This window comes from Hippocampus bargibanti, linkage group LG07, assembly GCF_051943395.1.
Source record: "Hippocampus bargibanti isolate YZ-2025 linkage group LG07, ASM5194339v1, whole genome shotgun sequence".
Classification (NCBI taxonomy): domain Eukaryota; kingdom Metazoa; phylum Chordata; class Actinopteri; order Syngnathiformes; family Syngnathidae; genus Hippocampus; species Hippocampus bargibanti.
The window spans coordinates 24,294,872-24,320,994 of NC_142740.1; the positions used below are offsets into that span (position 1 = coordinate 24,294,872).

The following is a 26,123-nucleotide window of genomic DNA, read 5'->3' on the forward strand; positions in this document are numbered from 1 at the left end:
CTGGAACGCCCCTGACCGAGAAAGCGACACACAATGCATTGTGGGTACTTTGTTTGGTCTGAAAACTTCAGGTTGATCCGTGTTGATGGTGAAATAAGAAGGAAAACACATAAATAACGCAATGGTGAATCGTTGTGTGTTGCACCAAGACTACTATTTGAAACCAGTTGACACAAATTCCCAGCAGACCAATGAGCCCATTTCCAACGGAGCTTGTGCATTTTCTGGGACGCTACATTGGAGTCCTGACGGCATGAATTGATACGGGAGGACTTCTTTAACCGTTTGCAAACATTTATGCTTTCCTCTTCAGAACTATTTGAATCATATTCATAACTTTTTTCATTCTAGAGCAAGGCAAGACGTCCTGTCGTGTCGTCACGAAACTTGGCATCTCCGAGGTCATTTTGAAGTAGTTTTGGGATACTTTAAGTCATTTTCATTGGTGCTTTGCATTTGACTAAAAATATCAGCCTGCGTGTTTTGGGTATTTTAGATGCTATAAAACATTTTTCTGATGTCAGTTAGGAAACAAAAAGAATGGTGTCGGTTGTCCTTTCGGTTTGAAACGTGGATGCCACGTTATCGGTTCGACAAGTTGTATGTATGTAAAAAAAAAACTACTAAGTGGCAAACAGTAGCGACGAATGATCCTCAAATATGGTGACAAAAACAACATGGACACAAGAAGTCGGTCAGTAGTTCTGTTCTTGATTAGGCATCATTCGCTCACATTCCTTGCAGTATTAGCTCGCATGGCAAAAACACAGGCTCCATTGAGTTCAGCGGCACCAACAACAAGATCATTGAGGAAGTGTCGCACAGGCTGGTCACGCACTTTCCACTGACCTCTTCCAGTGAGCTCATGACAACACAGTGAGCCAAATCTGATTAGCCTCAGCTATTTTATAAATTAAACGGACAGACAGCAAAATTAATCCCGATCCACTTCGGGGCAGGGAAATAAGATGACAGAAGACATCAGTGAAAGCAATTTTGCTTCTCTGGTGGCCTAAAAATATCTGACTGACAGACTAATGTGAATTATAATTTGTTCATGAATTTTTATTAAAAAAATTACAAATTATAAAAAATAATCATACATTTGATTTCACAGTCACTTCACAGTCATAGGACACGTTTTCCTACTTGTGAGCAGCGGCAGCCACACACGCCAGCGTTCACTCAACCAGGAACTAACTCAAATAGATAGAAAGCTAGCTAATATATAGCTAATAGCTCGCCCGATAGATATAGATAGCTAATAGCCAGCTAGACAGCTATGCCATAGCCAGCCAGACAGCTAATGGATAGCAAATAGATAGCTAGCTAGGTAGCTAGATAGCCAGCCAGATAGATAGTTACTAGCAAGCCAGACAGCTAACAGATAGAACACGCGCCAGCGTTCACTCAACCCGGAAGTAACTCAAATAGACAGAAAGCCAGCTAATATATAGCTAATAGCTAGCCAGCTAGATAGCTCGCCAGATAGATATAGATAGCTAATAGCCAGCTACATAGCCAATATATAGCCAGCCAGACAGCTTATAGATAGCGAGCTAGGTAACTAGATAGCCAGCCAGATAGATCGCTAACAGCCAGCTTGACAGCTAACTGTGTATCTTACACAGTGGAATGCAAGCTAATGATAATGATAATGATAATAATAATAATAATAATAATAATAATAATAATAATCTTCCCGCTTCCTTTCATTATTTTTCCCCTTGTTTCGCTGCTTCCAGACATGTGTTTTCATATTTATGCATTTAACCAATCACATTTCAGCCATTATTTGTTACCGGGGTCAGAAATCTACCTGGACGCCTTCACAATCAGTTCTGCACGCCCTGGATCATAAAAAAAATCAATGTTGATGAAACTGTCGGTTTAACCAATCAGAGTTGGAGTTGGCAACCCAAGGCCTGCTGGAAGGGGCTGGAAACATCAGAGTTTTTGCAAACTATGATTGGCTCATCACATTAATGGCTAGTCACTCAATATTCTGTGGGTCATGCAATTTGAGTGAAAATGACAAAACCCAAGGCACTGGAGTGGACACTCGAGTTAAAAAGGAATCAAATCAAGAATCTGATAAGAACCAACTTGAATACATTGAAATTTAGCTATCAAAACCAAAATAATACTATTCACGATCATCAAATGAGCGCCATTTGATACCCACGAGCTGGTGCAGATGGAACAAATAAAGTATGTTAATGTTTGGCTGCCGTTTAGCTTTGGACAAACGTACACACCGCTGACTATTGCCTTCCAAAAGTTTGTCAACATTTCCCTCTCTTGAAAAGAATGATTTAAGCTCTCATTTGCGCATGCAATATTTATAATAGAGGAGGCAAACGTTGTAATCAGCTCCTGAGGCAAGCACATGAAACAAAAGGAGTGTCATCTGATAAATGCGAAACAAAATGTTCTGCCGATTCAGCTGAAATGTTCTGCCGTTAATGTTGACTGCTGCAATGGCAGATATTGACCGCGCCTTGTTGAGAACCTAAACATTGGCTTCATTCTGAGAGGAAGCAGAAATGAGCCGGACTACAGCTCGAGCGAAGCGATACACTCAACTCTGGGGGGGCGACGATGGCCATCACACGCAGGCACGAATCAAAATGTGACATTTGATGTTGGGCAATTCTGTGTCTGTTTATCCACTTTTCTTCATTAATCGTCACTCTCTAAACCAACACAACAAAGCTCATGTTCCAATGCTCCCACTTCCTGGGAATCACAATCTCCCAGGACGTGAAGTGGGAAGTCACCACTAACTCTATCCTGAGAAAGGCCCAACATAGGATGTGCTTCCTGAGGCTGCTGAAGAAGCATGGCCTGCTACAGGAGGTGCTATGACATTTAAAATTTATTTTTAAAATGACCTATTTAAAATTGCATTTTCTGTGTAGCTTTATCTCTTGTTTCTATTTATAATTGTATTATATTTATTGTATTCTATTTGTAATTGTATTTTACTTAATATAATATCTATGCTTGTCTGCGACTGTAAAGTGTCCATGATAGCTTTGAAAGGCACTTAAAATAAAATGTATTATTATCATAATCATTATCATTATTATTATTATTATTTCTACACAGCAGTCATCGAATAAACCCTGTGTTCTTCCATCACGGTTTGGTTCTCACAGTTATTCCTGAGAAGTACCACTTTCCCTCAGAAATTAGATTAGATTAGCCTTTATTGTGATTTTCAAAATGACGACACTTTCTTCAATATGAAGTGCAAGTGAGTGAAACCAAGAAGAAGATGAAGAAAAAGAAGGAAGAATGAAAAGAAAAAGAAGAAGAAGAAATTACATGTATTGTCTGTTGATGAGAAGGTTTCTTCAGCCGTCATCTGTACAAAAGTGAAGGTTTCGGACGTTTCGCCTCCTAGCTTTCTATCTATTTGAGTTACTTCCGGGTTGAATGAACGCTGGCGCGTGTGGCTGCTGCTACTCACCCACAGAAAAAACTTATCCAGTGACTGTAAAGTGACCTTGAGAGTTTTGAAATGCACTTATAAATGAAATGTATTATTCGTGTCCCCCATAGTTATTTGTTATGCCTTTGTTTTAGATGATACTAGTGAAGCGTGTTCTACCGGAGACAAATTCCTTGTGTGTTCTACATACTTGGCCAATAAAGATGATTCCGAAGCTGATTTGAAAAAAAAAAGAATAGCTTCAGTGGGGAGATATTATTACTGAAATATCCAATGCATTGTGGGATAAAATGTAATGCATTGTGGGATAAAATGTGTCCAGCAACTTGGGCTCGGAATTCCTCCAATTCTTTCACAATGGCAATTGTATGTTGCGAGTAAAAGGCATGTTAATTACTCCTGCGTTAAAAAAGCTGCTGCCATTAAAAGAGATTTAGAACCTGCATGTCGTAGCTCGCATAGGCGACACATTGCTTTAGTTACCCGAGACGCTATGATGATAGAATGTCTGCGTGAGAGGGGCAGGGAGGTGGGGATGGCGTGTGAGGGGGTTCAACTTCTTTTGGAATGGCATGAACACCCTGAACTGGATTTACTTGTTGGGTTTATCTGCCGAGTGATTTTTTTTTGTGTGTGTGTGTACTGTGCGGCGGGCTTTTGTTTGCATAAAAGGCACGCACTTAAGAGATTTATGTTGACAACATGGAGACATCCAGAACCAAACGGGTAAATGATGATCACTGGCCCAGTTATGCTGTAGTTTCTTCTGCACACAGAGACAAAAAGGATTTAACCGTGCAATTACTTGTTCTTATAATTTGTGTGATCGCGCACTTTTGATCCACACTTCTGTTTAGGCACATTCATATGATGTATTGTTGCAAAAAATCAAAAAATATCCACACACACGCACACACTTTGACCATGAATTGCTGTCTATATAACTGTACTGTCGATATATCCGTCCTGCGCCGAACTGCATTAAAGGGGGGGGTGGGGGGGCAACACGTAAACGGGGTATCTTTGATATGGCATGTCATTTTATCATTGGGTTCATGGATTGCGTAAATAACATGCTTTTTGTACAGTAGTGAAGTGAAAAATAAACTTGTGCAAAAAATAAAAACGTCTTCACACTTTTTATTGACTATTTCCTTTCAAAAATGCAACCAATGCAAAATCCTCACGTTCTATTCACACGAAACCAAGAAAAAAACATTCATTGTTGCAAGCGATAAAGATATCTGAATGCTACACAATTAAATACATGAATGAAAAACCAAAACTGCAACGTTTACATTACTTACATTGATGAAGTATTTGGCTGCACGGCACGTCAAACTCTTTCGCGATGAAGGATATGCTTGTTTGATTGTCCTCCACAGCCACGATCGCCTTGTACGTTGTTCGGATATCATAATTCACATTATGATTCCATGGGGAATCATAAACGTTTCTTCATGGTTGAAATTGGTGTCAAACAACTGTACTGTATTTTAGCTCTGCTACGCTTTTTTATTGTGCTCGGTAAGACAGGTCACAGCACGGAAGCTGGTGACGAGACTGGGCTTGGGAGAACCCGACAACGGGGTTCGAGAGAGTGCCTGACTAGAATGACTGTACATGTTTGGTCTGAGAACCGTGTTGCACCTAAAAGCCGCCAGAAGAGGGCATCCAAGCTCCATATAAGGAATTCATCAGCGTATGATACACACGAGCTGGCGTGTGAAAATGAAAATGGCATCTGCTACACGGGAGCTGGTCACATAACCAAGTCACGTGACCACGTCACGTGACCAAGTCGACCAACGGCGCGACCGATACAGCGACCGATAATGGTGGTACTGTATAGAAACCCCTAAGCAAATATCGATTCACCTTAAGTATCTTCTTCGATGTGAACATAGCAAAATGGCCGGCGGGAGATGAAAAAGAGCACCGTAGTAACCGGATTATCGTAAAAACCACGACTCGTACTAAACGGAACTAATCATACATAAAAAGACTAGAAATGTGCACAGGAAATGAAAATAGTGTCGTAATAAGCAGTATTATCAATATAAACAATATCGATATAACGAGACTTTACTGTATATAACAGTTTTCCAAATAAAAGGTACAACACATTAATTCATAATTTTTAAATAAATAACTATCAAATGTGAAGTCAATAATAATGACTGTTATTGTGGTTCACATAGGCCAATTTGAAATTTGGGTTCAAATTTAGCAAGCATCATGGCACTTGACATACCTTATTTGCTTTCGGGGGCCGAATAAAATGATGGGGTGGGACAGATTTGGACCCCGGGCCTTGACTTTGACACCTGTGATATGACCATGTAATAACCGTATTTTCCGATGTATGAGGCACACCGGAGGATAAGGCGCACCTCCAATGAATAGTGTATTTTCAAAGGTTTTCCATATATAAGGGGCACCGGACTATAAGAAAAAAGGTTTGCAAATATATATAAAAACAGTGAGACCTCGGCTAACGAACACCTTACCTTACGAACTTTTCGGTTTACGAACGTCAAATTTATGAAAATTAAACCTTGGAATACACACTACTTTTCACGATACACACCCACCACGGCTGGCGGGGTGATCTTCGGCTCTGGCGGAGTGATCTTCGGATCTTCGGCGGAAGCACATGACTGAACAGCGCTCCAGCCGGCACACCTTTCCACACCCCCTCTCTCTGAATTCACACGTCGATCGCCTCTAAGGAGCTATTTGCAGATAATTTTGCGATTATGGGGCCGAAAAAGACCGCACCACAGGCTTGTGTTCAGCCGAAGAAGACACAAAACAAAATCACTGTCGATAAGAAGAAGGAGACGAGTGAAAAACACAAACGAGGTGTGCGTTTGTGTGATTTAGTGGCCCAGTAGGGCTATGCTAAGTCAACCATTGCTACCATTCTCCGCAACAGAGAAGATGACTTCATGTATAAGGCATCTGCATATAAGGCGCAGGGTTATCTTTTCAAGAAAATAAAGGCTTCTGGGTGCGCCTTATGCACCGGAAAATACTGTAGTCATTATTGACAATGTCATTTAAAAACAATCTTAGCGACAATGAATCAATGTAGCATTGGCTGGACAGGACGAGAAACAGCACCTTATCGTACCAGGCTGTACTTCAGTTTGCTGACAAAGCTCTTCAGATGAGGAGCGAAACGTCTGACACCTTCAAAGAAGTACAGATGACGTCTGAAGAAAACTTTTCAACCAGGTTGTACATGGTATGACAAGGCGCTGGTACTGGTAGGCCCAAAATAAAAATCTGAATAAAATGAAATACAGTGATACCTTGGCTTATGAACTTAATTGATTCCCAGACAGAGTATGTAAGGCAAAAAATGTGCATCCCAAAAATTAATTTCCCATAGGAAACCATGTAAATGAGAATTATTTGTTCCCAGGTCCTCATAAAACATAATTTTCTACTTTCTAATTTTCTAAGCCTTAAAACTACACAAAATATACCTTATTTTACCTATAATAAATGTGCTATGGTATTATAATTAAAGAAATAAATTGTACAGTATAATAAAGTAATTTTATTTATCTTTGTGATGGTCGTTTATGGCTTGATGGAATGGAGTGGCCGTTTTCCTCAGCATTAAACACTTGATGAGGAACGTAACCTTCTTCTTTCACCATTGTGAGGAATGATCCCTTGTAGGTGCTTTCTCTGTGATAATTGTATCTAGTTCCTCATAAATTGTGTTCTGTTTAGCTCGGTTGATATGTTTTTGCATCAAGTGTACAGATGGCTTGTGCGGGTTGTTTGTGGAGCCTGATTGATGAGATATTTTAACCTTATAGTCTACACTCTGCCTTTGAACAAAGTTGAAACGAATCCAAATTTCACTGTTTTCTATCCATTTGCTCATTCTCTCTCTGTCGTCTGCCTGTTTCTTTCAGGTTTAATGGCCTCACTCTCTCTCTGTCTATAACCCCCACCCCACACTACTGCGTTCTTGATCAATCACGAGACTTTAACCGAAGACTGGGCCGAGGAATAGAGGACAAAAACAGTCGGCTGCCATTTTGCTGTTAGAAGAACAGGCTCGTTTGCGAACGACACATCACTCATTGAGGCCACTCCGTGTGTATCCTGAAAAAAGTTTGTAAGCCAAATTTAACGTTCGTAAACCGAAAAGTTCGTAAGCCAAGGGGTTCGTAAACCGAGGTATCACTGTATTGCACACCATATGCCAGGACATACTTGTGCGAAGTACGCACCAAGTCAGCTTAAACCGGAGGAACATTCATTTGATATATTGGGCAATGTGCCAGGTCTTTCATACAATAAAATGCCAATGTAATATGTTTGAAAGACACACCAGCATGTTGAGGATGCGGATGCATGCTAGCATCCACGAGGATAAGATCTGTAGCAGATCCCGATGTCACACACGGACTGAAAACAAGCCCTATAACTGTTCTAGTAGCTCACTTGCAAAACTACGGGGCATCCCAGCACTGCAAAAGGCCCTTCCTTTGCCTACGTCACGGTCAGGGATTCCCTCGTGGCTCCAGCCCAAGTAGTGAAGTAACTTGTGCTTTTTGGCACGATAACACGGTTACAGGCTCCACGTGCTACACAGGCCCTTCAGAAAAGTAGCTTTTGGCACAAGAGCACATGAACGGTTGCCAAGCCGCTTCTGTATTCTTTAGGGCGTGCGCACACACAAACAGACCAAATAACTGTGGGGCTAACTCACATTGACTGAATTACAATCCAGTTCGACACACACAGGAGGGTGATTAATGGAACATTTAAGCGCAAATTTTTGGCCCACACCCTTAGCAAACCTTGAAGGGATATTTGAATGCCGTGACAACATAACAGTCAGTCTCGCGAACGATAAGAGTTTGATAATAAAAGAGTGCACAGATGTCAGACCAGTTTGTCTAGTCCGCACATGTCTTTGAGTCATTTATTCACAGACGCCAACAAATTCACAAGGGCGAATCTGCCACTCACTCGCCTCACGGAGCAACATGTTTGCATATTAAACTTGATGCTTTCTCAAACAGCCTCCAGTTGAGATTAGAAATCTGTCATGGCTGCCACAGAGAAACTACTGCATGCATTAAACCGAGTGGGCAAGCAACAGGGTGTTAAGATTCATTCCAAAGGTGGACCTTAGTCGGATTAAATGCAGGACCAATCCAAATGTGAGCTTTGAAGAGAAGAGGCCACGGGGAGCTTTTGAAATATTGAGGAGGAAGGCAACGTAAATGCACTCCTGGGAAATAAGCAACTCAAACAACAGTGTGCAGATACACACCACAAAGAACACAGCAGTATAACTAATTAGAAATAACACTTCACTCTCTGTGCACCACTCATGCCGACGTACAGTATGAAGCACATTCCCCCATTACGTCAAAACATTTGCAAAGGATAAACCCGGCTTGTACTTAATGTGGCAAGAAGGCATCCGGTGCAATGTTAAATATTAAAAGCTTTCAATGATCCTAATTAATCAATAGATTAAATCAAAGAGCCATTTGGTCACAGACACTCAACCATTGCGTGGCACATCACAAAAGTCGCATTGCCTCCTTCTCTCCTTGCATTTTCTAAACCACCCACGCTGTACTGGGTGACGGGCAAGCAAAACCTACTTTACATCTAACTCGTTTTCGAAAAAAAATAGATTTGTTAGATTTATACAGAAAATCTAAGAATTTACTGGTACTGACAGGAACGCAACCATATGCAAGATTGGACCAAACAGATTAGAGTGGCAACTTCAAGGCAAATCTCGAAGGTGATTGGACACCAGTGGGTGGGTGGTACAGTATATGTAAGATGTACACTGTGTGTACATTTGTTGGTAAATGTTTAACTCATTCACTGCCATTCACTAATTTAGTCGGGAATTGAAAGATGACGTAAAGCGCCATTCCAAATTTGTTTGGGTTTTGGCTTTTCAAGCTTGGGTGCCGATAAAGTGTTGGCCATGGACTCTGGCAATGTTTTTTTTTATTTTCCACAAGGGGGAAGCATTTCCCTTTTTTCCATGTTTGCGCTTTGTTCCAGGTTCAGCTGTTGGTAAAGCGCTATATAAACCAATATGTATGTATTGCATTGGATTATGGTCAGCCGCCTTCATTTCAAGTTCATATAACTCCAGACCCATATAATTTAGGGATTAACTTTTTTTCAGATGAAAGAAGAGAGTTTAAAGTTTTAAATGCTGTATTGAATGTTTATGTCATCCTAAAACTCAATATTCTGTGAGTCTTGGAATTCAAGTGACAATGACAAAAACACTGGCACTGGAGTGGACATTTTTTGGACATCGTCTGGCAGTGAATGAGTTAAGCACTAAAGATAAGAAAATAGAATGAATGTAAAAAAGTGACAATGTTGGAACTCCCTGACCCTTCCCCCTTATTCTGACTTTTATTATTTGTGGCACAAACTGTATGTCTAAAAATGTCCGTTTCATAATGCCGAGGATATGTCATAACCCTGTTCCTGTCAAATGAAATCCACAAAATGCAAGTCAGTTAGCAAATTATTACACCATAATTGTCAGATGATTTTGGTCATTTTGAATACATTGTTTGAAACATTAACACTGCGGTCTGACAATATATTAACAGTTTACAATAGGTACAGGAAACATTGGCAAGACTTGCATTTTCAAGTACATCAGACTTGAAGGTTACTTGTTTATACTTTTGAGGGCTGAGACAAATATCTACACAAGACCAGTTTCCTGTGCCCCTCCACGACTCCCACTGAAAAAAGTGTCATGCTACTCACAAGCCAAATGCAAGTGAATGTAACAAGTGACTTGCTTTGAAAACATGAAATCTTTACAGTCATCCACAGGCGCCAAGCCGACAACACTACTTTTCCTACAATCAAATCTAATTTTAGCATAACAATTCTAAAAACAATCACCTGGTCCCAAAATCTTCACCAGTGCTTTTCACTTGAAACCAAACTGTGACATTATTACTGTAATTCTTGACAACGTCTGACTATTTTATCAAGAAGTCACAGATACTAAATACCTTCTGTCCATTAATTTATGATGACATTTTTTGGAAGCCAGGGCTAATACATTTCAGTGTTGCATTTTGTGACGTTGAAAAAAATCCTGTCATTATAGTAACCCTAAAAAACAAAGTGTGGTCGTTGCAACATGGGGTGGTTTTTATATCAAGTAGCAGTGGAGGGGGGATTTGGGTTGCACAATTTTATGGCACACGACGTTTGTAAAAGTCAGCAACTCTCAATTAGTGCGTTTTTGTTTCGAGCAGACAAAACTCAACGCGAAAACAAATTTAATGAGGCACTTTACCCCCGAATCCGCTACAATGAGCAGTTTGTTTATCCGTTATTCAGCCTGTAGCTTACCGGATAATTATGTTAATAATCGGATTGTTAAAACTGTTAGGAGCCAAGACGTGGTTGCAGGACAATTTAGATGTTAAACCAGGATAATATGGTTTGGAAAATATTTGCTGGCAATGCTTGACTGAGCGTGAATAACAGAGATGAGCGAATCGGCGATAAGACATATTCTTTAAAATTTTAACTGAAAGACGGTTCAAGATGGACACGGGTTCAAAATGTCGTTAACACTACTTTTTTTTTTCATTAAATAGTGCGACCTTCGGCGTAGGTGGAAATCTTCATGGCGAGGTGACATATGGCAGTGGCTCCATCCGCCGCCCATGCGATTGATTATCGATCAAGCCGTCGGATAACGTATTGATGAAAATAAAATTCAGCGAGCGAAAGAATGACCAAATAACGAGGCGCTATGGAAAGACACAGACTATTGTACGAATATAACGGTATGGAACGCGGGGAGGAAAATACTGTATTAAACTTACCACTCCGACTTCCGCTCGTTTTTTTCACTCTTTGGGACCGGAAGAAGCATTCCTGATTTTTCCCTGACTCCTCTAAATGACACACAGGGGGTAAAAAAAGCTCCCCAAACAAAAAGAAGAGCGGTGAATCCTGTGTTTATCTGCTACAAGTAAACTCGTTGCATGTGACTGCATGGTATCAACTGCGACCTTCAGCTTTGGCGTGTAATTGTGTTTTCGGAGATTGGGTGTCGATGTGAGAGCCCGGATCGTTGATACACGCACACGCACACGTATAGACACACACGTAGGCGTGTGGAATAGTCTCCTGCTTGCACACTCAGGCCATTGGTTGACAAACAGCAATCAAATGCAAATTCCTAACCTCTGAATCAGCAGGGGCCAACCCCTCAGTCATCACCTCCACCCCCTTGCGAGGGGCGGGGGGCGTATTGCTGCTAAATGCACTGGTGGCAGAAGGGGGAGTACTCCACCTCCATACACAGTGTAGTCATTACTCTCACTTAGATTCATGAAAATAAATCAAAAGTCGATTCAAGTGACGACATCACATAGGAAAAACTTTGGCAATATTGCGTATAGCTTGTACAAGTTTACTGTTTATGAATAGAGTACGTTTAATTTGACTCTTCACAATGAAAAGTAGTATGGTGTAAACTGCATATGAACACACTCTGTGGTTATTTTGTTGTAATTGTTCATGGTATGACACAGAAAACAAACAGACTTTATTTGTTGACTAAATATGTCACAGTGCTCATTGTGTTCACTGTTCAAGCCAATTACTGTTAATCTTATTATGTAACTTCTCATTTGAAATGTGGCTGTAGTAATTATGACAAGAGCAAAAGTGGATTTTGATGTTTGCACATTTTTTCTAGGTTATTCATTAAAATCATGGCTGGGTTTAAACTGTCATGTCATACTCATTACATATTGGGAATAAAATGCAAAATATCTCAGTGCTTACCTTTTGTGTAAATAAGAACAGATTTAATGACATTTAAATACAAAAATACCGCAAACAGCTTTCAGTAAATTATACAATAATTTTGACAAACTGCCAAAAGCGAATTGGTAGACACACAGAAGGAACTGCACTGTATTTGTTTACAGAGTAAGGTATTACAAGAGGCTGAGGTGGTTGGACTGTAGTTTGCGTTACTTTCTGACTGGAAACTCTGTATGCCTCTTTAACATTTCAAATGTACCATCCTGAAAAATATCAACTGTACTTACTATATGCAATTATTTTGTATCAAAAGTTGTCATTTACAAGGCAGTTAAAAATGACACCGTGCTCTACTAATGACATTAACACCTTGTAACTACATTGTATTTTACAAGTTTTTTTATTTTTATATCATCAATAGATTATATCAATAGATTTTATCAATAGATTATATCAATAGATTTTATATATATATAAAAATCCTTGTCTCACCCACCATGGGTGGTGTCTGTCCCCATTTCAGCTCGGGTCCTCTACCAGAGGCCAGGAAGCTTGAGGGTTCTGCGCAGTATCCGTGCTGTTCCCAGCACTGCGCTTTTCTGGACCGAGATATCCGATGTTGTTCCCGGGATCTGTTGCAACCACTCGTCGAGTTTGGGGGTCACTGCCCCAAGTGCTCCGACCACCACAGGCACGACTGTCACCTTTACCTTCCAATATATATATATATATAGATATATGAGGAAATATTATTATTTATTATACTATAAATATCTATATAGACAGTGTCAAAGCTATGTTGAGATAAAAAAAAAAACGTTTCGGGAAAATGTTTGAACATCATATAAATAAACTCAAGGGTTAATGCTGCCAAAAATCAAGTTCAATGGACGTGAGACTTGCAAATTTTCCCCTCAAATAAGATATTTTAAAATGTCATTTCATTGAAATTGCACTTGATACCTGCAAAATAAAACATTTCATTGCTGCAAATTCAACAAATTTCTTCTTTAAAAATTTTACAACTTATAAAATATCTTCTATTTGTGCGTAATGTGGAACTGCATTTCAACAAAGACACAGTTTTCACCTAGGACAATGTTTTTTTATCCATTTTAAAAATACTGTGACCAATGGGAGGTTTGTTGGAAAACATTTAAAATGACTCTGCAACAGTTGTTTACATGTACATGAAACCATGCTGACTTGCCTTTTCATAGATGATGATAAAAAGCTGAGGAAAACATAATTTGCATCATAGATTTGACTCAGTACAGTAGTAACAGGTAGTTGACAAAAAGCGTACAAGTACATTGTTTACGAATCATGTTTGTGTATTAGTCGGCCCAAAGTGGCACTATTTGAGAAAAAATAACAGCACGACTTGTAATTTTGAAATAAATGTTCAAATGCATTTCCACGGGAACGAAATCGCTCGTGTCGCGATTCTATATACAGCAGTGACATCTAGTGGACAAAATAAAACTGACCACCCGCCGACAATTCATCGCCATTTAAGTAAACGAGTGGGCGACAGAGCAGAGGAAAGTAGTGCACTTAAAAGTCTGTTTATTCATCTGTCAAACCAGACACGGCCTTCAGTTTCTCATGCACACTGTTAAAAGACAAAAAAGACAAGTTGCAACAGAGGCAACGATAGTTTAAAACAAGCACCATAGCACATACAAATATATACACAAGTTTGAGTGTAAACTGATCACACTTTAAAGGCTGCTCCAGTTGGCATATAATTATTATTTATAGTATGACTGATTAAAAATTATGGCAAAAAAAGATGGATTTCATGATCATCTTGAAGTGATGTATTTAAAAAGTGAAAGCGCAACATGACATGCAGTTACAAAAATCACACAAGAATGAGAAATTAGTTTTTAAACAAACTTTGGTTGCTGGCAACAAAGGCCAACTGCTCAAGCTTGGTTCAAAGAAGACACAATGAATGTGTGACTTTGTTCTCTTAAAGGACAACCGATGCCTCCGGACTAGTTGTGTCCATAATTTATAAAATCACTTCAAACGACTTCTACTGAGCGTATTTTACAAAGATTCCACCGCATAAATCTATATTTTACGTTTTAAGACTCGCGCTGAATATTCAGGAAGTCTTGTTTTTGAGTTGATGACGATCCCCATGTGACCGAGAAAGTGACACACAATGCATTTTGGGTACTTTGTTTGGTCTGAAAACTTCGTGATGATCCATGTTGAATTGCTGTGTGTTGCATCAAGACTACTGTTTGATACTATTTGACACAAATTCCCAGCAGACAAATCAGCCCATTTCCAATGGAGCTTGGGCGCCATCTTGTCCATTTTCTGGGACGCTACATTGGAGTCCAGACGGCTCGAATTGATACGGAATGACTTCTTTAATCGATTGCAAACATTTATGCTTTCCTCTTCAGAACTATTTCAATCATATTCATAATTGGATGAGTAACAAGACAGTATCTTCTCTGAATCTGAAGCCATTATTTTGATTCTCGAGCAAGGCAAGCCTGGCGTGACATCGCGAACATCTGAAACTCGCCATCTGCGAGGTCATTTTGAAGTAGTTTTGGGTCAAGTCATTTTTATTGGTGCTTTGCATTTGACTAAAAATATCAGCCTGCGTGTTTTGGGTATTTTAGATGCTATAAAACGTTTTCCTGATGTCAGTTAGGAAACAAAAAAAATGGTGTCGGTTGTCCTTTAAAAACAACTTGGTTGGGTTATGAATGTCTAGTCCACTACAAAATACAGAAATAGCTTTGCTTTCCGAAGGCAGAAGTGCTCTTTCAAATTCTATCAGTAATTCTCATGTTAAGTTTGCATCAAGAAGAAGAACCGAAACATTAATACCAATGCATGTGATATATATGAAGCAATCGGGACAACTGCAGACAAGAGAATGCTTAACATAATTTTCTCGAATTTCAACAACCTATTATGTTCCCAGGTATTTATGTACCTGTTTGTTGTATTCATATATAGATAAAAACTTATTTTTTCAAGATATGGTCCATCAAGTTACAAACACTGCACTACCTACAACATGAGTGTAACATTCCATTGATCAATATTCATGCACCAACTCTAGTACTTTAATCCTACTTGTGAGTCATTTAAGCACCTTTAATTTTCATTGCCACTTAACAGTACAGTGAGACCTCAACTTACAAACACCTCAACTTACAAACTTTTTGTCTTACAAATGTCAAATTTATGAAAATTAAACCTTATAATAAGCACTATTTATATAATACACACCCACCACGGCTGCCGGAGTGTCCAACGCCATTCCATCAAGCCATAAATGACCATCACAAATGTAAATAAAGTGACTTTATGATACAATGCAGTGTATTTCTTTCATTACAATACAATAGCACATTTATTATACATAGAATAAGGTATGTTGTGTGTAGTTTTAAGGCTTATTTACTTGAAAAGTATATTTTATGGAAACCCGGGAACGGATTATTCCCATTTTAATGGTTTCCTATGGGAATTTTTTTTTGAGATACACACTTTTCACCTTACACACTATGTCTGGGAACCAATTAAGTTCGTAACTTGAGGTCTCACTGTACTATTTTAGTGTTATGATAACATCGGGTCACTGATTACATTTAGAAACTTTTCTATTAAAATATATGATTAGTCATGATTAAGCATGACAAGGTCCTAAAGGTATTTACCATTCTATACATGATTCCCAATTAAATACAAGAAAGTTGAGATAATATTACCCTTGAATTATGACCTTGACCGTAGATGAGCAAAATGTATCTAACTCGGTGTCATTTGGATTTTTTTATGTATTTCGTGACACATGTGAATGAATTCGTATGAGATAATAATTTAAAAAGTAATGTGTCAAATGTGAAACTGTTAAAAGTCCTGTTATGTCCACAACAAAATATGATGTGATTTTCGTCAAGGGGACAAAATAGTTACATCGCTGATAACTTCCCTTTTAAACACAGGAGGTGCATTATTCTGAATTACAGCGGGATGATTTTGTATCCAAACGGCTATTTATCAGGTTAAGCGATGAGGTGGAATATTTTGTATATTCTTCGACTTTTTTAACTTACACAACAGCCCAGTCAGAAGCCCAAAGTTATTTTTCTAACCAGACATAGCCTTGTAGATGGCACCGTTGGACAGATATTTTCTGACCTGGGTCAGGCTCGCCGAGGTTATCATTGCACAGACATTGCGCAGGGCTCCTGCTTCCTTTAAGGCCAGGCTGGTGAGTGAGGTTCTCGTCTCAGCATCTTTGGTCCAAATAGGCTGATAGCAGAAGCGCAGGAGGCAGGAAGTCGGCCTGTTTGTTCACCACTGCAGTCTGACGAGACCCATGCAAGTCACTGCCTGAGAGACCAACAGGGAAATCATCTTTTAAAGGACAACCGAGCCCACGGGACAAGTTGTGTACGTAATTTGTAAAATCACTTTAAATGACTTCTACTAAGCGTATTTTACAAAGATTCCACCACATATAGCTATATTTTACGTTTTAAGACTCGCGCTGAATATTCAGGAAGTCTTGTTTTCGAGTTGGTGACGAAAACTACCGTGATGTCACGGTAGGTATCGTCACTGACCGAGAAAGCGGCACACAATGCATTTTGGGTACTTTATTTGGTCTGAAAACTTCGTGTTGATCCGTGTTGATGGCGAAATTAGAAGGAAAAACACATCTACAACGCGATGGTGAATCGTTGTGTGTTGCACCAAGACTACTATTTGATACGAGTTGACACAAATCAGCCCATTTCCAACGGAGCTTGGGCGCCATCTTGTGCATTTAGTGGGCGCTACATTGGAGTCCAGACGCCTCAAAATGAGACGGAAGGACTTCCTTAATCGATTGCAAACATGTATGCTTTCCTCTTCAGAACCATTTGAATCATATTCATAACTGGATGAGTAACAAAAAAGTATCTTCTCCGAATCTGAAGCCATTGTTTTGATTATCGAGCAAGGCAAGAGACGTCCTGGCGGGGCGTCACGAACAAGTGGGCGGAACCTTCTGAAACTCGCCACTGCCGAGGTCATTTTGAAGTAGTTTTGGGACATTTTAAGTCGTTTTTATTGGTGTTTTTCATTTGACTAAAAATATCAGCCTGCATGTTTTGGGTAGTTTAGATGCTAGAAAATGTTTTTCTGATATCAGTTGGGAAACAAAAAAATGGTGTCGGTTGTCCTTTAAGGTTCATTAACCTTGTTCGTATGGAAATGTGTCTTTAGTCAAACACATATTTGTGAACATGACAGCTTTTGGGAGTGTGTCACCACGGTTTGGTTTTGTTGTTGAGCAGTGATCTATTTGTGCCTCCCCCCCAAAAAATATTTTGCTCTCATATAATTTTTAACTCATTCACTGCCAGACGTTCAAACATGTGTCCCCAGTTGCGGTTTTTTTTGTCATTATCTCTTAAATTCCAGAGACCACAGAATATTGAGTTTTAGGACAACATAAACATTCAATGCAGCGTAAGAAACCGAAGACTTTCATCAGGAAAAAAAATGAGTTAATTCCTAAATGATATAGGTCTGGAGTTATATGAGCTTGAAACGAGGGCGGAAGACCAAAATACAATGCAAGACGTACATATTGATTTATATGGCGCTTTAACAACAGCTGAAGCTGTAACAAAGGGCTAACATGGAAAAAAAGGGGAATGCTGTCCCCTCGTGGAAGGGGAAAAACATTGCCAGAGGTCTGGCCAGCGCTTTATCGGCATCCAAGCAAGAAAAAACAAAACGAACAAATTCAGGAATGGCGCTCTACGTCATATTTTCAATTCCTGAATTCGTGTATGGCAGTGAATGAGTTAATAACCACAAACATCTGTCATTCGAAATGGGGGTTTTATACTTTTCATATCCACATGAAGTCACACTCACTTGAGGAAACAAGGTCCATGTACTGGCAGACCGCATGGAGCAGCAGCCTTTCAAAGCTGAGCCACAAACAAGAAAATCCACACTATGGTGAGAATCATCTGTGCGATCAACTGCAATTTGATGTGATTTGAGCAGAGCGCTTGTGCTCGCACACACTATTGAAAGAAAAAGCACAGGAAAAGAGAAGATACCTGCTGGAGAGGTTGGTTGTGTAAACTGAATGAGGTTGAGTGAGGAAGAAGCTCAGAAGGTTTTCTTCAAGCACTTCTAACATTCCCTGTAAGGAGAACATAAAACAATAGGGAGAGATGAGAGAAGTAACAGACTGGATTTGTTCACGTTAAAATACGTCAACTTTTTCTGAGCAAGACGCTCATTTTTGGTTATTGACTCCTATGAAACCACATTTATGTTACAAGTCGGTACTTTTGGAGCTAAGCCTCATACCATACGGTGCTCAAGGACCTTTTTGATCAAAAATGCTGAATATAGGATATTCTATTTAAACGTCTAACAATCATTAGTAAAAGGTCAACGGAATCATGAAAAAAGGTCAGTAAAAAGATGAAGTACAGTAGATGCATTTTCAGGGCAAAAAAAATGTTTCACGAACTAAATACAGTGATACCTCGGTTTACGAAACTCTTGGCTTACGAACGTTTCGGTTTACGAACGTTACATTTATGAAAATGTTACCTTGGAATCCGAATTTTTTTTCGTACACGGAGGTGCCTCAATGAGTGATGTGTCGTTCGTGAACGAGCCCGTTCTAACAACAAAATGGCAGCCGATGGTTTTTGTCCTCTATTGCCCGCCCCCAGTCTTCGGTTAAAGCCACGTGATTGGTCAAGAACACAGCAGTGCGGGGGGGGTTAAATATTAAAGAGACAGGCAGACAACAGTGAGAGAGTTTCAACTTCGATAGATCAAAGGCAGAGTGTAGACTGCAAGGTTAAAATATCCCATCAATCAGGCTCCACAAACAACCCGCACAAGCCATCTGTACACTTGATGCAAAAACCTATCAACCCAGCGAGACAGAAGACAATTAATAAGGAACTAGATACAATAAATTATCACAGAGAAAACACCTCCAAGGGATCATTCCTCAAGATGGTGAAAGAAGAAGGTTACGTTCCTCATCAAGTGTTTAATGCTGATGAAACCGGCCACTTAATTATAATACCATATCACATTTATTATACATAAAATAAGGTATATTTTGTGTAGGTTTAAGGCTTAGAAAATTCTAAAGTAGAAAATTATGTTTTATGGGGACCTGGGAACGGATTGTTCTCATTTTAATGGTTCCTATGGGAAATTAATTTTTGGGATGCACACTTTTTGCCTTACACACTCTGTCTGGGAACCAATTAAGTTAGTAAGCCAAGGTATCACTGTATGTATGCAGTGTTTGAAATAGCGTCTGCACGGTGGCCGACAACTTCAAGAGAAAAAAGCGAACGTTCGTTTGTCAATTTGCATACTCGGCACCTGCAGCCAATCAGAAGCCTGCTTCTGACTACACCCTGACTGAAAAGTGTACTTGAGAGTTTTGAAAGCCGCCGAGAAAGTAGCTTTGAGCAGAAAACACAACACAAACCTTGCATTGTGCACCATGACGACAAACGACAACTGGGGTAAAATCTTCAGCCAGGGGTATTTACAATAAATTAAACATGGGAGCATTTGTGGTCGGTACTTCCTGAATTAAAAAAAATATCCTTTATACTTCGCAACAATGGTTTTTTTTTTCGATTAGTCGTCTTTTTGTGTTTCAAGTTGTGAAAAACGGGGCAGGCAACTTTATGGCCTGGCCGGCAACTTTTTAGAGTTGTCTGCCCGGGTGTCCACTAACTTTTTGTCATGAGTTTCAGTCACTGATGTATGTATTGCATTGTATTTTGGACAGACACCCTCATTTCGAGCTCTTATATCTCCAAACCTATACAATTTACCAATTTACTCTTTTTTTTTCTGATGAAAGAAGAGAGTCTAAGATTTCTTACACTTCATTGAATATTTATGCAGTCATAAAACTCAATATTCTGTGGGTCCTGGAATTTGAGTGACAATGACAAAAACCCTGGCACTGAAGTGGACACATTTTTGCACGTCTGGCAGTGAATGAGTTAAGAACTGCATCACATATTTTTGAATGGAGTCGATCAACCATGGCACCCGTGAACTACGATTTCTTTCGTCATTTTGTGGTTTCTTCTTAGCCTCGGGTACTGGATAAGCAGTGTTGGCGACGGCATGAGGTTTTTGAGCTTTGGTCACTTTTTAAACATGAGCAAGCTATTGTTCACAACAGAAAGAGAAAAAAATGGAGAGGAATTTTGAATAAAAATGCTTTTCAAAAAACACACTCACCATAGGGATTTGTTTCCGTCGAAGAGTTGCTCGCAGTCTCCGATCGATTCTCTGGAAACATTCCTGAGCTGTGAAGGCGGGATTTACTGTGCAAAGATAAACAATTAGTCTTTCAAACACAGCCACGACATTGAATCAATTAGTGAGTGGTTATTCGATTGTCAATAGTTTGTTTTATTTGAAGAGCACAAACTTTCAGGTTAGATACACAAATGTTTTCTTCAATTATTTTCATATTTAGGAAGTAGCGGGCCGTCAGGGCCTGCAAGGCCTTCTCTGCTGGCCTAAAAATATCAGAATAACAGACTAATGTGAATTATATTTTGTCCATGAATTCTCATTAAATAAATCCAAATTATCTTTACGCTTCCTTTCATCGCTTTCCCCCCGTTGTACTGCTTCTAGATCCGTGTTTTTTTGTATTTAAGCATTTAACCAATCACATTTCAGCCATCATTTGTTACCATGGTCAGAAATCTACCTGCAACCCAACGCCGGCTCAGAGGCGCTGGCAACGTCAGAGTTTGAGCAAATTATGATTGGCTAGTCACTAGCCAATCATAGTATCACTAGCCGCGAGTGATAAGTGCATACTGGCCAGAGCTAGCACACTGTATCTGTAGCGAGCTGCATAAGCAAATGTATCGTGTTGATTTAATAGCAGTTTTGTCAACCCACAATAGCTGAAGGAAGAGTAGAAATGTATTCGGTTGGAGATTTACTGTTCAAGCCGTTGTCAAGATGGACTTTTCAATAAAAATGGATATCATGAAGAAAGGTGTGGTCAGTTATTTCCCGGCTAATGGTAGCCTCCAGTGGACTTGTAGTAAATCACACCACACTTTTTTCAGTCTGGATAGATTCAGATGTAGCACGACTGAAGGCCTAGCGATGAAATGTCGCACCACTGTATTCAGGTAAATATAAACTTAACAGTGTGACCATTGTTGACATTTTGCCAATAGTAATAGCCTGGACTATGCAATGCTGTATCCCAATTTTTGTATTTTCATGTTTTTGTGGAAATGTGTACAGCGATTCACTACTGAATAAACAGAAAAATCGGCTTTATTCCTCCTCCAACCATCTTCAAACCACTGTGCTATATAGAGCAAAAAGATGAGCTTTTCTATTCGGATGTATTGTATCGTATTGCATTTGGCGTTGTAAGTCAAGTTTCTTTTAAAATTTAGAAGAAACATTTTCTTAAAAATAAAGAGATACATAAATGCAAAGAAATCATTGCATCAAGCTACAATAAATATTCTTATTATATTTATGACATGTCAACAAAAAAATGAAGCAAAAAAAAAAACCTTGAAGGTGACCTTGAAGGTGAATTACCATTCATCTGGTCTTTAAGGAGACAACTGGTAAATTTCTTCTTGGCCATGCCCTGCTCCAGCAGGGACAAAAGTCTCTCTTGCTCTTCTCCAGAGCAATTCATGAAGTCATTCCATGGCTGACAGAACAAGAAATGAGTTTACAAATTTGACACAAAGTCATCTGATCCAACAGCCGAAGGTGAAAAACCCATTCGGCACAGATTAGCGAAGTACATTACAGACTAGCATTCAGAGTCTGAGAGGAAACCCAAATCCTGTCAGTTCAATGACGTCATGAAAAGATGGACAAACTTTGTGCACCAACCGCAATGTAGTCGTCATTGGTCCAGGCCTCTGTGAAGATAGATGGGATGGCCGGACTACTGCAAACTTCCAATTCATCTTTGGGACATTCGTCATCTCTCTCAAGAAGATTGGCTAGAAAACGTGCTTTTAAAAGATGGACAGAGTTGAAATGGAGACAACACGATCACAGCTTGTTCACAATCAAAAAAATCTTCAATTTACAGTGGTACCTTGGCTTACGAACTTAATTGGTTCCCAGACAGAGTGTGTAAGGCGGAAAGCGTGTATCCCAAAAATGAATTTCCCATAGGAAACCATTAAAATCAGAATAATCCGTACCCAAAAAACATAATTTTGTACTTTCTAATTTTCTAAGCCTTAAAACGACACAAAATATACCTTATTTTATGTATAATAAATGTGCTATGGTATTATAATTAAAGTAATAAACTGTACCATATAATAAAGTCGTTTTATTTACTTTTGTGATGGTGGAGTGGCCGGTTTCCTCAGCATTAAACAGCAGACCAATCAGGCCATTTCCTACGGAGCTTGGGCTCTGGGACGCTACATTGGAGTCCTTACGGCTCGAATTGATGGGGAAGGACTTTTATAATCGACTGCAAACATGTATGCTTTCCTCTTCAGAACTATTTGAATCATATTCATAACCGGATGAGTAACAAAAAAGCATCTTCTCCGAATCTGAAGCCATTGTTTTGATCTAGCGCAAGGCAAGACGAGACGTCACAAACGGGCGGGACTTTCTGAAAATACCCAATTCGCAGCTCAATTTTTTGCAGATTTTGGACACTTTAACTCATTTTTATTGGTGTTTTGCATTTGACTAAAAATATCATACTGCGTGTTTTGGGTATTTTAGATGCTATAAAACGTTTTTCTGATCTCAGTTCAGAAACAAAAAAAGTGACGTTGGTTGTCCTTTAAATATATATGAGAATTATTTCCCAGGCCTCGTTTATAACGCACCAAAACTTTGAGTTCTTTTTTAGGTCGAAAATGTTGCGCGTTATACTCGAATTTAAAAACTAGTTTTTAAATCTGAAGTCAAGAATAATTGTGGTTTACATAGGACAATTTGAAATTTTAGTTCGGAGTTTAGCAAGCATCATGGAATTTCACAAGTTTGATTTGCTTTCATGGGCCGGATAAACTGACGTGGCAGGCCAGATTTGGCCCCCAGGCCTTGACTTTGACACATGTGCATTAAATAAATGCATTATCGACTATGGTAGTTTTTTGAAACAGCTCATTGCAACAAGACATTTGTGATATGTGTCTGATATCCGTAATTCTCTTTATAGCCCCCATTATGTTGTCAGTGAAGCTTACTGTTTTCCTGTCTTCGCAGACTCTTTTTGCCTTTGGCTCGCGGTGTGAGGTCAGAGTTGCGAATGGCTTGGTTGATATAGAACTGCTTCTTTTTGCTGGGACACACTCGCCTGGCTGGAGAGTTGGGCAAAGAGGTGCATTTACGCTCCTCAATCAGGCTGAAGACACAATAAAAACATCGTTGAGTGTGAAAAAAAAATACAAAAATCAATCTCATTCTCAGTTTATAACACACACTTGACTTTGGGTTTTATTTCCCCGGTGGACAACAATAAGTGATCAAAAGACAAAGGAGGTTGAGCGTGAGCGCTGAAATGTCATTGACCTTTTTTTTCAGAGGTATACTCACTATACTAAAATAATGATCGGTACAGAGCGTAATGAAAGGAGCACAGTAGTTCATTTATTACTTGATTTAGGCTTCAGTAATTTGGACGCTCATCATACTGTTTTTTAACCCATTCACAGATTTATTCGTGAAGTGAAAATATGACGTAGAGCGCCATTCCTGAATTTGCTCGGGTTTTGTTTTTTCTTCTTTGGGCCTCTGGCAATGTTTTTTATTTCCACAAGTGGGTAGCATTTCCCTTTTATCTTGTTAGCGCTTTGTTCCAGCTTCAGCTGTTGTTAAAAGCACTGGATTGGACACATTTTTTGCACTTCTGGCAGTGAAACAAGTTAAATATTAACGCACAATCCTTTGTTTTAGCTACTGTTGGTTTTTTAAGTGCCCCGTTAATTAAGAAAAAAAGAAAAGTAATTAGGTCAAAGTTAAGATGAGTTTCATCGGGATCAGCCAAGGCATTTTGACTATTCACTTTGCGATAATTGTTGAACATTGCAATTTATTGAGAAATGTATTTATAATATTTTACTAAAGGGGCATAATTCCACAAAGACTTTTTATCTTAACTGTGGGGGGAAAAATAGAAAATGTATTTTTGTTAGAGTTGATGCTAATTATAGATAGACTACATGCATTGGACTAAAAAAAATTCTCAGATGTATTTTAATCGTCCAGTTTTACTTGAATGATTGCAATTACAACGACATAGAGACACAATCGAGTCATTTCCAATGGAAAGACATGTACGAATAATTTCACAAAAACAAATGAGCTGAGTTTAGAATGACAAATGGGATTTAAAAATGTTTGTGTGTGTGGCGCAGCTAATTTTTGGTGAATTACAAATAATGAGCGCCTTTAAAGTGAATCAATCAATAATACAGATTTCGTGGTAATTATTATGATTATTACTTGGAATAAGATCGTATCTGCCTGTCAAGGCGTACCCGATGAAGTGTCCAGCGAATGTAGGTCAGGAGTACTGCAGCGGCTGATGCAATGTTTATCGTTTGGTCTTAAAATAGACAGAAGAATTGTTCAGCTCACATGCAAATATATTTATACATATGTTCGATTTTATAACTAGATTTTTAATTGAAAAAGAAAAGTAAATCTGAGCGTAGATTCATTTCATGTTGCCTAACGCTTCATGCAACATGCTCTAAACAATCACACGGAAACTCAATTATTAACAATAATTGTGAAAAATCTATTGAGTGGACGCAGTAAGCGGAATGTCAAAGCAGCTCATATTCTGTACAGTCGCGAACGGGAATAAACATCTACTTAAAATGACGTTAGCAGAGTGGCTCAGGAGCGAGACCCGTCATTTTCACTCACATATAATCCTGATCTTCATTGTGTTTTGTCAAAACGACCATTTTATGGCGAAGGGCCTAGTTTGGTTATTTTAATAAAGCTAGCCAAATAAATGTGATGAAATGATGTGGTCAAAAGGAAGGTTAAACGGGGGCCTGAAGTTAATATTGGTGCTGAAGCTCAAATGTTAGCAGTGGCTAACTAGCTTGGACGGAAGCCACGACAACAAAAATAAATGGCCCGACCCGCCCCTTTCAGAGATCGAAGATGAAGAAGTAGTTCACACCAATACGAGATTCTAGTCCAAAGAAATTTGTAAACGTCGTCACTTAAAATTACATTTAGCCGATTATAATTTAGTGATATTTATTTTGTCAATAAGAACCTGAATTATTATTGTCATTATTTATTGTTTTTAGAGTTTATGCGTCTGTTGATTACTTAATTGCATTGTTTCATCCCGGGGTAGGGAGGATTTAAAAAAATGCAGGAAATGCCTCTCGAGCAGTGGCGGGCAATGGATTTCATTGCGAGGCCTTCAGTAGTGCTATGTCTGAATCAATCACCAGCTGTGAGTGTGGTGTGATATGACACGTCGACTAGAGGGTGCTGTTGGTCAGGAAATAACTTGTGACGAAGAAAGTTAAGAAGTAGTCATTAAACTGTTTGAATTTTTACGATAAACATATGGATTCATGATAACCTCATGAAATTCCAATATTATTTGCTATTTTTGCTCGCTTCGGACCTTAATGATGTCCACTTATTCTTGTAAAGTTCGTCTTGAAAATGGCTTTAACAGTATATCTGAAATCACATCTATTTTATCAGCGATCCTGGGTTGACCAAACTGCTATTAAATTAACACAACAATATATTTGCTTATGCA

At 39.1% G+C, this 26,123-nt stretch overlaps 2 protein-coding genes across 4 annotated transcripts in view; both read right to left on the bottom strand.

Moving 5' to 3' along the window:
- Positions 1–11,702, bottom strand: part of arid3a (AT-rich interaction domain 3A) — a 61,255-nt gene extending 49,553 nt beyond the window's left edge. Inside the window, exon 1 of one of the 2 annotated variants that reach the window (XM_089001223.1) lies at positions 11,338–11,702. The gene's annotated coding sequence lies outside the window, so the exon portion shown is untranslated. The remainder of the gene's footprint in view (positions 1–11,337) is intronic. The other variant, XM_089001222.1, reaches the window with a different exon arrangement.
- A 2,139-nt stretch (positions 11,703–13,841) lies between these two features.
- r3hdm4 (R3H domain containing 4) lies at positions 13,842–25,434 on the bottom strand. 2 transcript variants are annotated; one of them, XM_089001509.1, is made up of 8 exons: positions 25,256–25,434; positions 23,569–23,726; positions 22,235–22,359; positions 21,929–22,046; positions 20,585–20,670; positions 18,400–18,485; positions 18,209–18,264; positions 13,842–16,669 (listed from the first exon to the last, which is right to left on the bottom strand). In XM_089001509.1, exons 1-8 carry the CDS (start codon positions 25,294–25,296, stop codon positions 16,566–16,568), a joined length of 774 nt encoding a protein of 257 aa, XP_088857635.1. In that variant the 5' UTR covers positions 25,297–25,434; the 3' UTR covers positions 13,842–16,565. The 2 variants fall into 2 exon arrangements, with proteins under 2 accessions (XP_088857635.1, XP_088857636.1); XM_089001510.1 differs by lacking the exon at positions 18,209–18,264.
- Between the last annotated feature and the right edge of the window lie 689 nt (positions 25,435–26,123).